The 12,151-nt window shown below is 35.4% G+C and overlaps 1 protein-coding gene across 4 annotated transcripts in view; it reads right to left on the bottom strand.

Moving 5' to 3' along the window:
- LOC150109823 (SLIT-ROBO Rho GTPase-activating protein 1-like) overlaps nucleotides 1–12,151 on the bottom strand; it is a 564,129-nt gene that overhangs the window by 373,771 nt on the left and 178,207 nt on the right. For all 4 annotated transcript variants that reach the window (XM_090396844.1, XM_090396869.1, XM_090396853.1 and 1 more), the window contains exons 2-3: nucleotides 9,361–9,544; nucleotides 9,086–9,251 (exon numbers count right to left, since the gene is read on the bottom strand). In XM_090396844.1, the coding sequence (XP_090252970.1) occupies nucleotides 9,086–9,251; nucleotides 9,361–9,544 (350 nt within the window). The remainder of the gene's footprint in view (nucleotides 1–9,085; nucleotides 9,252–9,360; nucleotides 9,545–12,151) is intronic.

Here is a 12,151-nt window from a genome sequence, read left to right as displayed (position 1 = left end):
AATGGTGGCAGCTCAGTTTGCCAACAGATTATCGCCAAGTCCATCCCCATTTAAGGACTACATTTTAAACAGCATACTATGGGATTTTGTTGTATATGATATGCTATATTTCTAATTGCAGCATGCATGCAATTAGAAATATAGCAGGGAGAGATCGGGAAGTGTATGTCTGTGAAAAATGGGAAGAAATTTGCAATTGAGAAATTAGCATAAAGGACCTTGACAGCATTACATCAGAAAGGAAAGAATACCAACCAAGAGAGACAAATAGTGTGATTGAGGATGATGAAAACTAGCAGAATGTGAATAAACATATAAAAGTAAGGAGTGCAGCAGGTTTGAAACATCGTGAAGTTTTCGAAGATTGTGTTAATTAGGAGGATGAATGTTGAGCAAGAGTAAGTAGCTTGCAGAGAGAGTTGCACTGAAAGAAGAAGTGGAATGTATCAGGAATGAGTTGAGAAGCATGAAAGATGAGATTAGGCAACTGGAAAAGAATGCAAAGTGAATTAGAGTAGAAGTGAGAGAGACAGACTTATGAGAATAATAAAAAGGGACGATTAGAACCAGTAAAAGAGAAGGAATGAGAGAAAGGCAAGATAGTGCAGTAACTAGGGATGGACAGATGATAAGATGACAGGAACAAAGAAAGAAAGTGTTAGAGGAAGAAAGAGGGATGCAGGTGAGCAAGGACAAAATATAGTGGTAAGGGGGTGAGATGTATGGAAACTCGATGATCTGTAGTGTGTATAGGATAGAATGCCAGAGGAGTGTCTGCCTGGAGGAATGATAGTGCAACTGTGGCAATTAAGCAAGGTGAAAGGGTGGATGAGATGATTGTGAACTAAATGACTTAAGAGGAAGTGTGAATCAGGTGGCAAGAGAGATCTGAGGTTCATGCTTGAGGCTGTACAAAAGACAGAGAGGGAAGATAGTGAGTGTTGCCTAGGTATGATAATGCAGAGCTGCAGAAAAGAGTATCAATAATGAATAGTATAATAGCCAAAATGTGTTGAAAGAGAGAGAGAGAGAGAGAAACTAAGATTAAGTGTATGCTTGGAGGGCATTTGAGGCCAGAAAGGAACTGTATGCACAAGAGATAGCTTGTGTTTGAATGAGGAAGGACATATGCATCTGGAGAGTTGTTCTCTGAACAAATGAGTGTGTTAATGCAGAGTAACTAAAATTATCAGGGTAGATGGTAGAAGGAGGTGGCCTCTTGTAATAGCTGCTTGAGAGAAGGAGGGGGGGGGGGGAGAATACATTGTGTAATGCTGAATCCGGTGGAGTGCGGAGGGGATAATGATAGCTACAGAAACAGTGACAATGGCTTGATTCTTTATACCAATGCCAGGAGTATCTGGAATAAAGGAGATGAATTGGTAACAATAATAGCATCAGCCTGTCCAAAGATTATTGGGATGGACTCACGGTGGTGGACTCAGAGTGGAGGATCTGGAGGACAATGACACTAATGCTTCTGAAAGCATATGGTGTGATATAGAGATGGGCAGGACAGAATATTTAGTGGGGTGTTGCTATAAATCAGGGAGCATAGAGGGTGAAGAGCAGGAGATATTTAGACAGTTGAGCTTGGCGAGTGCAAAAAAAAAAATGATTGTTATGGGAGATCTTAACTACAACAGTATAAATGGGGAAGAGGAAACTGCATGTAGTAGAAGGAACACAAGGTTCAAGAGTTTTGGATTTAGTCATAGCACCAGAAGATCAGATTATAACTGAGATGGCATCTGCTCCTGGCTAGAGAGTGTCCATGTGGTTTTGACTTGGAAGATGAATAGACATGCAGGATATCAAAGAGAAAGGAATGTATGTGGAATTATACAGCAGGTGGTTATATTTTGGATTTAGTCATAGCATCGGAAGATCAGATTATAACTGAGATGGCATCTCTGCACCTGGATAGAAAGACTGTTCATGTGGTTTTGACTTGAAAGATGAATAGACATGCAGGAGTATCAAAGAGAAAGGAAATATATGCGGAATTATACAGCAGATGCCAAGAAATTATATTCTTAGTTTCATCTTTTATCCAAGTGTAAGCAAACAAACTTTGCATGTGAAGTCACTTCACAACTGAGCTACTTGTATGTAGATGCTAATGACTTCACATGAATTGTTTTAGTACCCCATAATGAATTGAATATATATATGTATATGAATACGGATATGTATACTGCTATGCATTATGGAAAGGGCCACTACCCAGATCGGTTTCAACCTTTATTGAGGTCAAATCATTGGGAGCCAGACCAAGAAGTGATACCAAGGTTGAAGTAATGCAAGTCATATTTCATTTTTCCAAGTAGCAAAAAGGTGTCACACCTTATTACTAAAATACTCAGAATTAGAGATATGTGAAAGTGTTTTCACTTGGTTATACGATAAATTAAAGATACCAAGAAATTATATTCTTTATTTCATCCTTGAGTTTCGTCCTTTGGTACTTGAAGTGACGTCACATGCAAATTTTGTTTCCTTACACTTGGATAAAGGAAGAAATCATCATCAAATTCCTGACATGTATCCTTAAGAGTATGATAGTACTACATGAAAAATTTACATCAATCAACAATTTTCCTCCAAATTAATGTGTTACTTGTCAAGACTACAATGTTATCACACATATGATAGTACAACATGACAGAATTTCATGCCGGCTGGGACATTGCCCGGTTAACCCTCTATATTTCTATCTTCTAACACACTTTTTACCATATCAATCCATCTATATCTTGGTTTTACTCTCAGTCGTTTTATTTAATGTCTTATTGTCTAAACATTTGATTGAGCTTTTTTTTTTTTTTTACAAAAAAAATTAAGTAAAGATGTTTGAATAGTGCTCAACTTTTTCATCTTGTCATGCAATTTGCGATAGCTGGTGATCGCTTTTATCATGATTTCAACAGACTTTGAAGCTTTGTTCCATATCAGGATCAGCATCAAACAAAATTTCCTTAGCATGCTGAATGTAATTGAAAACTAGCTCAAATTCTTTTGCTGTTAATTCTTAGTTGTAGAATTCTCTTGTTCACACTCCTTATCTTCTTCTTCACATACATGCTGTTCTTCTCATTGAAGAAGAGCATTCTCGCTTAACTGTCCTGAATAGAAATCGAGCAAGATTCCCACATTTATTATCCAGTTCATTAAATCCAAGTGTTTTCTCCATTGCAATGATTTCTTCAATAATGTTAGATCTTGGATTCTGTGCATGATAAACTAACATAGGCTTGAGTTTAAAATCGCCTTCTGCATTTCCTCTTAATAAAAGAAACTTGCCCGCAGAATCTTTATCTCCACCAGCAGATTTCCCAGTTATTCTTACATTATGGTCCAGTTCGAATTTTAAATGGTCAAACCATCCTAAACTCGCAGTAAATGTTTCCTCTTGAAATTTGGTCACTTTCAATGATGTAAAAATATTGAGAGCATTTGCCTGAATATTCCTTCTACTTGTAGCAGTTGCAACTTTTCCTTGTTCTTTGTATTCTTTGCTCTATTTAATATATTCCGAACTGTAGACTCGCTGTATCCCAGGTCTCACACAAGCATTGTATTACTAGCACCACTTTAATGTCTCTTAATGACTTCCAGGTTTTCCGCTAACGTAATCACTTTTCTTCTCTTTTTATTACTGATGCTTTCTTTATCAATCTTTCTCTTTTTCATATCAGGGGTTCGATATAATAAAGCCTTATAAGTATATAAATTAAAGCAAAATGAAGGGAAAATGATTGAGCAAGAGAACAGAGTTTGCACGTGCACTTGCGATGATAGCTTTGAGTTAACTGCTGAGTGTGGCCTGCAGCACTACCACTGCCCACCAGCTGCTACATTGACAAGAGTACTGCCACTTGCTGCAGATTTGCGACAAAAAATTTCCTGTAACACAAAAATATCACGTTAAAGGATTAATTACTGACTTAAAACAGGAAATAGTATCATTTGACTCAATTGTGCCAAATGATTATCGTGCATAACGAATTCGCGTTAAGCAAGGTTTTCCTGTGTGTATATATATATAAATATATCCCATCCCCCCACAAAAGCTGTATAACTGAGGAGACCTCCACACAGCTTTTAAAGGAATGCAGAGAACTGACCAGGACTTGTGACCTAATGTCCAATTTTCACCTTCTCGTAGTGCACCCTGTTGTTAGGTATCTACCTGGATACTGAACGAATGACGATGGGCTGAAAATTTGGGATTTAGCTGACCAAATCGTATTCTTATTGGCTTAAACATAATATAAAATGATAGTACAACATGACAGAATTTCATGCCGGCTGGGACATTGCCCGGTTAACCCTCTCATACATAGAGCCTCATATGGAACACATAAAAATGATGTCCTCATATGAGGACATCATTTGTTAAAAATGATACCTATATGTTAAAAATGATGTCCTCATATGAGGACATCATTTTTAACATATAGGAGGCACAAATTTAGCAAAATTAATGAATTCATGGTAATACTGTAACATTAAATGACTGTATCATCATTATAATTTTTTATAAATGAATATAAAAATTCATGAACGAGAGGGTTAAACAAGGCCTATGTTGTTATCGCCAGGGAACCAGGGCAACCAGTGAAAAGTCAGTTACTGGAACAATTCCTGAAACAGATCCCAACTCAACATCGCCAGAGTTCAAGATTAGTGCTATCAACATAAGAAGCCTGAATGGCAAAGAAATGGAGCTAGCTGAGGAACTGGATAAGTACCAGATTTACATAACAGGGGTGACTGAAACAAAAAAGACAAAAACTGGTGAGATCTTTCTGAGCAATAAATACAAAATGTTATATTCAGGCAATGACAATCAAGGAAAAGGAGTAGCTAGAGCAAGGGTGGGGAACCCCTCGCCTGCGAGTCTATTTCAATTCGCCCCTTTGCTGATGTACCCATATGCATTGTAAATACAATTTTATCACAATTTAAATTTATTTAATTATGATAAATTTTTAAATAAAATAAATATAGCCTTTGCTTGAATATTATAATTATATGTCTACACAATTGTAATTAAAAGATACCATATCAGATGAGAATGTTGCACATTTACTTATTGGGATATATATTGCACACTACATACACTATATATGAGTTAAAATTTGCCAGTCGCCCGCAGAAGTTTTTAATTAGCAATTTTCGTCCTTGATACTAAAAAGGTTCCACACCCCATGAGCTAGAGTATTCAACATTAAATACAAGCCTAATCTTCTTGAATGGCAGGCAATATCAAATAGGGTAAGGTGGGCAAATATCAGAATGGGGAACTGGACTTATTTATACCTATGGTCATACACAAAGTTCTACTAAGGTAGAAGTGGAGGAATTTTTTTTTGAGGCTTTAGAGAAAGCAACTGACACAATAAAAAAGGAAAAGTTGGTCCCTGTTGGGAATCTAAATAGCAGAGTAAAAAATTATTGTCAGACATAAAAAAATATATTGGGAACATTTGGAAAAAAGAGCAAAACTAATAATAATAATGGCAAATACCTGAGGGGTGTTTAAGGGTCAAAACTGTATAACTGAGAGGAGACCTTCATATTGCCTTTAAAGGAATGTGGAGAAACGACCAGGGCTTCTGACCTAATGTCCAATCCTCACCTTCTCGTGGAGCACCCTGTTGGGTATCTACCTGGGTACTGAACGATCGAGGATGGGCTGTCAATTTGGGATTTAGCTGACCAAATTGTTCTTATTGGCTTAAACCAAATTATAAAATGGTACAACATGACAAAATTTCATGACAGCTGGGGCATCGTCTGGTTAAACAAGGCCCCCCCCCCCCCCCGTTGTTTTCGCCTGGGAACCAGGACAAAGCGCGAAAAGTCAGCTACTGGAACAAATCTGAAAACACACCATAATTCAACATCATCAGAGTTAAAGATCGGTACTATCAACATAAAAAGCCTTAATGGCAAAGAAATGGAGCTAGCAGAGGAATTAGATAAGTATCAGATCGACATAATAGGGGTGACTGAAACAAAAAAGACAAAAACTGGTGAGATCTTTCTGAGCAATAAATAAAAAGTGTTATATTCAGGCAATGACAATCAAGGAAAAGAAGGAGTAGCCATAGTATTCAACACAAAATACGAGGTTCATCTTCTTTCTTCTTGAATGGCAGGCAGTGTCAAGTAGAGTGATTTGGGCAAATATCAGAATGGGGAACTGGACAATGAGATTTATTTGTGCCTATGGTCCCACAGAAGGCTCAACTAAGGTACAAGTGGAGGAATTTTTTGAGGCTCTAGAGAAAGCTACCAACACAATGAAAAAGGAAAAGTTCGTCCTTGTTGGGGATCTAAATAGCTGAGTAGGAAGTGATTGTCAGACATACAAATATGTTTTGGGAAAATTTGGAGAAAAGAGCAAAGCTAATAATAATGGCAAATATCTGTTGGATTTCTGCTCAGGACATGGACTGGTTATTACTAACACCATGTTCCAACATAAAAATGTGCACAAATTCACATGGAGAGAAGAGGCAAGGGATAAGAAAAGTCTCATTGACTATGTTATTGTTGATAGTGATGTTTTCTCCCTGGTGCAGGACACCAGAGTGTACAGAGGATTTGAAATTGGAAGTGATCACTATTTAGTCTTGAGCAGGATAAAATTGAATTTCATATTGAAAAGAATGACATGTAAGAAAGTTTTAAAGCAAATAAAAGTTGAGCAGCTCAGATGTGAATTGTAGACTAAAATACACAAACATTATTCAAGAAAAAATGAAAGAGTTTGAAAACAGGAACCATTCCTTGGAGATTTGGTGGGAAATCCTGAAGAAAACAGTAATTGATCCAGCCAGAGAGGCGAGGTTGTTCTGCAAGGATAGAAAAATCAGAACTCCATGGTGGACAGAGGAAATTAAAGAGACAGTGAAGGAAAAGAAGAAAGCATATCAAAAGTTCCAGGCAAATAAGTCAGCTTGTGCTCTTAGAGAATAGAGACAATGTAAGAAAGCTAAACACTGTTAAACTAGCTAAACAAAAGTCATGGGAAGACTTTGATAAGAACATAGATAATAAATATCAAGAAGCTGATAAGATATTCTGTAGGTTGTTGAAAAAAGCTCAGAAATGGATGAAAGAGTGCTGTAAAAGGAATTAGAGAAGATAAAGGTCACATGAAAACTAGAGAAAAAGATATCCTTGATGTATGAAGTAATTACTTTGAAAAATTGTTATAAGAAACAATCAGTGACAGAACAGTGGTAAAAAACACTCAACAGGCATGCAATTAGGAATATATCCATACTTGAAGTCGAAAAAGCCATCAAAAGCCTGAAATGTGGAAAGGGAGCTGGAGTAGATGATATTCGATCAGAAATGCTCAAGTATGGAGGTAAAAAAGTCTTACAGTGGCTGCACTGCATAGTTCAGAAGGCCTGAACAGAGAGACGAATTCCAGATAATTCGAGTAGAGCTCTCATAGTACCCATATATAAAAATGGAAATAAAACTGAATGAGAGAATTACAGAGGTATTTCCCCATTGGATGTTCCTGCCAAGATTTATGTAAGTACTTGAGAAATGATTGAGAAGGATTGTGGAAGGAAAGATTGGTGAAGAACAAGCTGGATTCACCCCAGATAGAGGCTGTCAGGATCACATTTTCATTTTACAACAATTAGTTGAGAAATCGTGGGAATATAAGAAAGATCTGTATTAAGTTTTGTAGAAGTGCAAAGAGCATATGACAAGGTGAAGGAAGAAAAGATATTTAAAAGGCTACAGTTATGGTGTCAATGGGCATTATATCAAGCAATAGTTAGTCTTTATTTGAATTGTAAGTCAGTAGTTAGAATTGAAGGAAGTACAGGATGATGAATAAATGTTAAATATGGAGCCAGCGAAGGAGGTACATTATTCCCTCTGTTATTATCTATTGTATATGGATCACGTTATGAAGGAAAGTGGTATTAAACCTGATATCAAAATTGGAGATGTTAATCTCAGCTCTTTACTTTATACAAATGATGTTATACTTCTAAATAAATCTGGTACAGGTCTGCAAGATTCCCTGACTAAATTGAATAACCGTTGTAATAGATACGGTATGAAGGTCAGCAATAACAAGGCAAAGACGACGAAAATTGGCAGAAGCATTGAAAATATCAACTGCATTGCAAATCAAGAACCTATAGAACAAGTAAAGCATTTCAGCTACTTAGGCAAATTTTTAGTGAAGATGGTAAACTGATTATGGAAATAGACAACAAAATCAACAAAGCTGGTATGGTAGGAAGTCAACTGAATAAATTTATATGGAATAAGAGAGAAAATAGTCAAAATGCTAAATTAGTTGTATATAAGACAGTGTTGAAACTAATTTTAAGTTATGGATCTGAGAGCTGGGTTAAAAATAAAACCCTTGACCAAAGACTAGAGACCACAGAAATGCAAGTCCTTAAAAGATTAGGAGTGCGAACAGATGTCATCAATGGCAATATCTATTAAAAACAAGGATATCAGGAAAAAACTTGACATTGTTAACGTCTGGGAATGTGTTAGCAGAGCTAATCTCAGGTGGTATGGCCACTTAAACAGAATAGGAGATGAAAGTTTAGCAAAACAAGTGTTCTCTGCCAGGTTGGCAGGAAAAGACCCAGAGGAAGACCAAGGTATAGGTGGGTGAATACAATAAAAAATGCCCTAGAAGACAGAAATATAAGATCTGATAATGTTGAGTCTTGACAGGTAACAGACTGATTTGGAGAAAAATTGTAGATAGGAAGTTAGTGGTAATGTAAGTTTTTCATGTAGTACTATCATATCCTGTACACCCACTGAGGATACATATCAGGAATTTGATGATGATGATACATTTTTTTAGAATTTTGGTAAATGCAAGTATATTTTTTTTTGTTGTAATTTGTTTATGCATTATAGAGAAAATGCAATCGATATTTTCATATTAAAAATAGCTTCTAACCTATGAGTGGGAGGAAAGCAAAACTAAATTTGTAAATTTTCATCTTAAACAGCTAGCTGTTAGCAAAATCTTATAAAAAAAAAATAAAATAAAAATCACTCTGCTTACCCTTTTATAAATGCGCTGCACATCTTCAATAATTTGGTTTATTCGGTTTATTATGTTATTGGCATAGATCTCACTAAGAACTGCATGATCTCTACTTTGTCTCCTTGTTGTGGCCACCAAATGCTGCCAGCAGGTATATGAAGAAAGAAGGTGCCACTGTTCCCTTCTGAAATACATAAGCATGATGATTAGTTAAAAAAAAAAAAACTCATTAAGATTTGAGAGTGATAACAAGATACTTTAATTTCCATGTATCCAGTAAAAGTGCCACTCACTTTTGCTTTTCAGCTTTATGGCGAAATAGAAGACCTTTTGATAATTTTTCTAAGGAACGGGAATATTCAAGTTCTACCTCTGCTCTTTTCCTAAAAAAATCCTGAATTTCTCCTACCAGATTTACCTGGGTTTCCATACGAATATCTAAACATTTTAGCTGTTCATTCAATTGTTGGCGAATATCTGAAATAAACAACATAGAAAACAATGTTAATATTCAAATTTATCAAATATTTAAAATTGTTTTTGATACTTGTGATACTTTTCATGAAAGAGCTCAACTAAAACAAAGAAATATAATTATCAGCTTATGGTTCATACAAAATGTGAAATTCACAAATGAATATATCATCATTTGTTGAATGAAAAAAATTTAGGAATAATTAACTTTTATAAATAAATTTTATGTGTCATTAATGAATACTTTGCCATAGCCACAAAGAAATCTTCACAGCATAAATAAAGAATGCAAGACATGATAATTAATAAATAATAAATATATCAATTTGATGTAAGGATATTTTGATGGAAAGTGATAGAAGGGCATTTTGGCCATCTTTTAGATTCCAGGATTTCTTGCTCCTGCACACTGGCCTGCTTTGGCCAACCTAAAAGAATTATAACTCCAATACCTGCCTGGATAACATAAAAAGAAGTATGTATAGCATCTGTACTATCTGAAAGGTTTTCCAGATTATGCAATCAATTTGGATCATATTCATTGTAAAAAAAACCTTCTTGATTATAGAGATCTGGCTGAGAGACTGTTTTGGAATCTGCAACAGCTCCAAATCTAAATAAATATGGCTGTTTCATGTTATCAAAAAGATAAAAACTTATTCTAAAATCATTCTAATCATTACTGTAGCAATCAAGATCTCTTTACTGTGCCCAAAGAGGTGCTAATTAGCAGGATTACATCATTTAATAGTCTTCCTTTCTATGTGTGTGCATGATCATGTTCATGTATATACATATTCTTGTAAAAATGCATTGGTCACCAAGAAAAAATACTGATTAAATTTGATAAAATATAATTATCCAAATGCTTGTTGCCTTCATTGAGGTTAAAAAAAAACAGCCATGTTTAGTATGATGGAAGAAACTCCCAAAATGAAATTGTGTATCTTTAAATGTTCATAGAGTAGAACTTAGAAGAAGAAACACCTAGCATCTCACACCCAGTTTTTCCTAATGGAACAGCAATTGATATGTTACAAATGTGCAGTGTTTATTTTCATCCCAGAAATATACATCAGACTATCTCATGTTAAGAAAACAACTTCTCTTCTTCTTTGGCTTGACATCAAAGCTAATTGAAATCCAACTGTTGAAGTTCACATTCAGATCATTTTTATGATCTGAGTGTGAACCAATAATAGACAACCAATAATTGTCTCCAGTTACTTTACACAACCTGAAGACAAAATATTATTTTAAAAAGCATTTTTCATTCAAGCGAAACTTTAATTTAGATTTGAAATTAACACTTTTAATTATATATATTATCTCTTGAGTCTAGAGTCATCTGACAATTCAATTAACCACTAATTCAATTATTTCGCCTTGCGATAGTCAGGGTTGGAGGCAAAATCATAAAACAGAGCACCCAAGTTTTAAGCTTCCTGCATTCCTTGAACAGAATATGGATGTGAAGTTCATAATAGAGAATGTAAGTTCTGGAAAAAATAGAAAGCTCAAAAAATAATAGATATTGAAATAATTGAAATAACATGGTTAAGAGTACAAGCTATTAATTACTTCCACTACAATGAGAGAATTTAATCGGATTAACTAATGTTCACAGCTGCTTCTCAGAGTAAGTATTAAAATTACATACAGTATTCCATAATGCAAGGCACATATCCTTATGGACACTTATAATGCCAAGACTTCTGCATTACGTCAACCTTGGTATCACTTCTCAGTCTGGTTCCTATTGCTGAGATCTGAATAAAAGTTGAAACCATTCTGGGTAGTGGCCCTTCCCATAATGCATAGCATTATACATGTCCGTAAGGATATGTGCCTTGCATTATGGTAGACTAAGGCAATTGATGTGAAGTCAATAGCCCCTATATACAAGTAGCCAAGTCATGCTTTTGTCCAATTGTAAGCAAACAAAGTTTGCTTACAATTAGACAAAAGATAAACAAGAATATAATTTCTTGCCATCCTTACTTGGTTACTCTTTTACTCACCACCTTTCAGATTACTAAAACAAGAGCAAACAAACTTAACAAATCAATGTTGCCCTCATATAGAATTAATGTTACCCTCATCTGCTGAATTCTGCAGATGAGGATAACATGTAATTCTATATACAAGTTCTTACCAATTTCTCCAAAATCTTAACTAGAGAAGAAATACAAACAGGATTATAGCTTGATATCCCCATTCTACCACCATCCCTATGCAATGGTACTCTCTTAGACTCCTTTCTCTATCCAAGAACCTGCCCCAATGCAAGGCTTTCGTTAAACAACCAAATTAATGGCACTGTCAGTTCCATAGCACATTCCCTTAGAACAGGTGGTAAAATTCCATCTAATTCCCCTGCCTTATTGACATTTAGAATACTCAGTATTCAGAATACCTCCTCTTCATTAACTTCTAACACTTCACCAGTTATTATCCTTCTAGGAATAAGACCTGTAGTACTAGAATGGAATACTAATAAAGTAATCATTAAATAGCTCAACTATGTCATCTGCTTTGGTCACCCGATTCCCATCTCCACCCAGCAAAGTAATCGATTCACTATCATTTTTCCTCCTACTCACCACATTA

The sequence above is a fragment of the Typopeltis vanoorti genome, chromosome 1, assembly GCF_054136105.1.
Source record: "Typopeltis vanoorti isolate ZY-2024b chromosome 1, IOZ_Tvanoo_1.0, whole genome shotgun sequence".
NCBI lineage: Eukaryota > Metazoa > Arthropoda > Arachnida > Uropygi > Thelyphonidae > Typopeltis > Typopeltis vanoorti.
The sequence above is the reverse complement of the archived record's forward strand: the minus strand, read 5'-3'. Positions and strand labels throughout refer to the sequence as shown.